The sequence below is a fragment of the Leptopilina heterotoma genome, unplaced genomic scaffold (assembly GCF_015476425.1).
Source record: "Leptopilina heterotoma isolate Lh14 unplaced genomic scaffold, ASM1547642v1 Lhet_190, whole genome shotgun sequence".
NCBI classification, from domain to species: Eukaryota; Metazoa; Arthropoda; class Insecta; order Hymenoptera; family Figitidae; genus Leptopilina; species Leptopilina heterotoma.
In genome coordinates, this window is record NW_025110909.1 from 2,650,498 (window position 1) to 2,653,989 (window position 3,492).

General features: G+C 37.7%; 1 protein-coding gene across 1 annotated transcript; it reads right to left on the minus strand.

The window, feature by feature from the left end:
• Positions 1-2,555: 2,555 nt before the first annotated feature.
• LOC122500745 lies at positions 2,556-3,167 on the minus strand. Its single transcript, XM_043609817.1, has one exon. The coding sequence runs from the start codon at positions 3,165-3,167 to the stop codon at positions 2,556-2,558; it is 612 nt and encodes a 203-aa protein (XP_043465752.1).
• Between the last annotated feature and the right edge of the window lie 325 nt (positions 3,168-3,492).

Sequence of the window (3,492 nt, forward strand, 5' to 3'; positions counted from 1 at the left end):
ATTTAAAAAAAACAAATTTGGAATAAAAATTGATTTAATTAAAGAAAGACAATTCACCTATTATAGGAATAGATGATGATGTACTTGTTAAAGCCGCTGACACTGCTAATGTTTCTGTAAATGCTAAAGGTGTTGGTACTACTGATTCTGCTGGAGCTGCTGATGATGATGAAAACTGAAACAGAAGTGTCGAATCGTGGATTCCAACCTACCTTAAATCTCTTAAACCCCACTCTACTTCAACTCACACTCTTTTACCCCTACTTTAACGTTTGCGCACGCAACTACCTCCACTTTAAGTTAAAAAGAACAGTCATTTAGAAGACGTTTTCAAACTTGCATAAAAAATGACAACACTAAAAGGTTTCTTAAAAAATGTCTTTGTTCTTATCTACAGTCAGGTTAAAATCTGTCTGAAGGTTTTTTAGACAATGTCTTTATTTTATTCAAGATGATTCAAGGTTAAAACATGCTTTAAGATTTTCAAACAATACTATTGTTTCCTTGAAAAAAGGCAAGTTAGCGGCTTGAGGAAAAACCTAAATAATAAGAATGAAAAGAGTATGCATTATATTCGTTTTTAGCAATCCCGAATACCCAAGATTAACAATTTTTGAGTAAATCTGATAAATTAAAAATTTTTTCGGACGTCACATTTGATTCGCCATTTTTTATTTTTAAAAACCGATTTAAATTCGTAATCAGCGACCCCGTAAACCCCCAAACAACGATTTTTAAGGAAACTTTTTGGTCTAGCTGATCAATGTTATAGAAGGCTGAGTATCTTTTGCCGTATATATAATAAAGTAATTGACTACGGCAAGATCTATAAAGTGCCAAAACAATCGTAACCATAATTTTTTTTGATTTTCAATCGATTTTGTATTCTGCTAATAATCGATCACCATAATGAACATAGCCCATGTGTTTGTTATAATTTGAAGAAGCAACTGGACAATTCACAGCTTGCAAAGAACCTTCCTTCTGTCCACGATTGACAACTGTAGTTTCAGAAGGGTCATGGTAGTTAGGTGAAAAGGGAACAGCCTTTTTGTCCATTCACTTGATCCACTGCAGTCCTGTAGATGTCGTTTGATATTCGTAGTCACCTTTTTCATTGTGCTATCTTTCGTTTTGCTTTTAGGCAGCTTAGAGCGATTATACCTCTGTTATTCCGGGACGGATGCTCCGCCTTTCTTCGTTTTACTAACTACTGGGACTAGGGTGGGAATGTTTAAATTTGTATTTTTAAAGAACAGAACAATATTTTATCGATGTCTTTCTCAATACGCCACAATTCTCCGCCTGGCTTATAATATTCTTGGAAGGTAAATCGCTTCACCGCACAGCAGCCCGTGCCCAGGTATTACTGCGATTCCCCTTCCCTTCACCTCTATTCGATATCCACCTACCGGGCACCTCAGTCTGTTGGAGTATTGATAAGAGCAAAGAAAAGGTAACATTAAACTTAAGGGGGGTAAGGTTTGTTTTGTCTAAAAAAAGACCTTTTTTCATAAATTTTTTTAGAATAAATTATTGCTGTCGATTTATTTTACATATTATTATATAATAGTGTAACATTTTAAGAATATTAAAAAAAAATTTGTTAAAAAATAGATAGAAATAACGAAGTTATTGCAGATCTCCGCAGGTGCCTAGAAAAAAAGTGTTTGTGCGGTGGCCAGCCTACAGCATCACTGGATCAACTAAAACCAAAAAGTGAAAATGTTTTGTTTAGTATATTACTTTATCTCTTAAGTGACGAAGAGTATTTAAATTTTTTAAAATTATTAACAATTTTACAATAACAAATAGGTTGATTTTTTTTTTCAAAAATCGTCATTTTGGCTTCAACATGGTGTCAAAAATTAAAAATTAAAAAAAACTCTTCGTCACTTGAGATATAAAGCAATAAACTAAACAAAACATTTTCACTTTTTGGTTTCAGTTCATCCAGTGATGCTGTAGGCTGGTCACCGCACAAACACTTTTTTTAGGCACCTGCGGAGATCTGCAATAACTTCGTTATTTCTATCTATTTTTTAACAAAATTTTTTTTAATATTCTTCAAATGTTACACTATCATATAATAATATGTAAAACAAATCGACAGCAATAATTTATTCTAAAAAAATTCATGAAAAAAGGTCTTTTTTTAAACGAAACAAACCTTACCACCCTTAAAGAAACGACGATTTTAACATATTATAACAACAATTTAACTTTAACACTAACAATAATCTCAAACAATTAAATAAATTATACGTAGTAGTCCATAAACAATAGTAACATTTGACAACACTATACACTTGGCGACACGTGGGGGGCTCGAACGGCGTCACGGTTATCACTGACTCGGTTCAGCCCGGTCATTGACCTTTTCTTTCTCCCATCTTCTCTCTCTCTCTTCCTCTCTCTCCCAAGAGACTCTGTCTACCCTTCTATCCCCTCTCGATCAGTACCTTGGTTCTTAAGGGCCTTAGCTAGCCAATATCCTCCCTTCCGAATAGGGCTGTGGCTGATTCGTCCATCCTTTCCTGGATAGGTTTTCGTTATTATTCCCCTCGGCCATGTGTTACGAGGAAGAGTTGAATCGGCAACAAGTACCACGTCTCCTTTCTATAGGGGTCTTTTTCCTGTGTCCAGCATTTTCTTACGACTAGCGTTGGGAGGTATTCCTTCACCCACCTTGACCAGAACATATCGGCTAAACGTTGTGATTTTCTCCAGCCCTTACGCGAACACAAGTCTCCGTCTGTGAATTGACCTGGCGAAGATACTCCCGATGACGATCCGATGAGGAAGTGATTTGGCGTTAGCGCTTCTGCATCCCTATGATCCACCGACACTTGGGTAAGTAGTCGGCTATTGATTACATCTTCCGCTTCTACAAGAAGCGTCATTAACACTTCCTCTCGAGGTGTTCTCTTCCTTAGAGTTGCCGCCAGTGCCGTTTTGATACTCCTTACAAGCCTTTCCCAACTTCCTCCCATATGGGGCGTGGATGGTGGTATAAATCGCCACTTTATAACCCGATTTAGCATCTCGTATGCCATATGGTCATAGTCAATCTCTAGAAGTGCATTTCGTAGTTCAGTGTTCATTCCAACTAGGTTGGTACCATTATCGAAGTGTGTCTCTGCCGGTTTGCCGCGACGTCCCATCATTTTCCTCAAGCTTATGATAGCAGAACTCGAACTTAACGATTATGCTAGTTCAATGTGGATGGCTCGTGTAGTCAGACACGTGACTAGAACTCCCCACCTTTTCTCTCTACGTCTTCCAACAGTTACCATTATGGGACCGAAATAGTCGATTTTGCAGAATGTAAACGGTCTTTGATGGTGGCCCAATCTCGCTGGAGGTAGATCGCCCATTCGCGGAATTAAAGGTTTTGCCCGGTGAACTCGACACCATTGAAACTGTGCCAACACTGACGTAACTGTCGGCCTCAGTTTCACAATCCAATACTTCTTGCTTTTCCCGCTACGA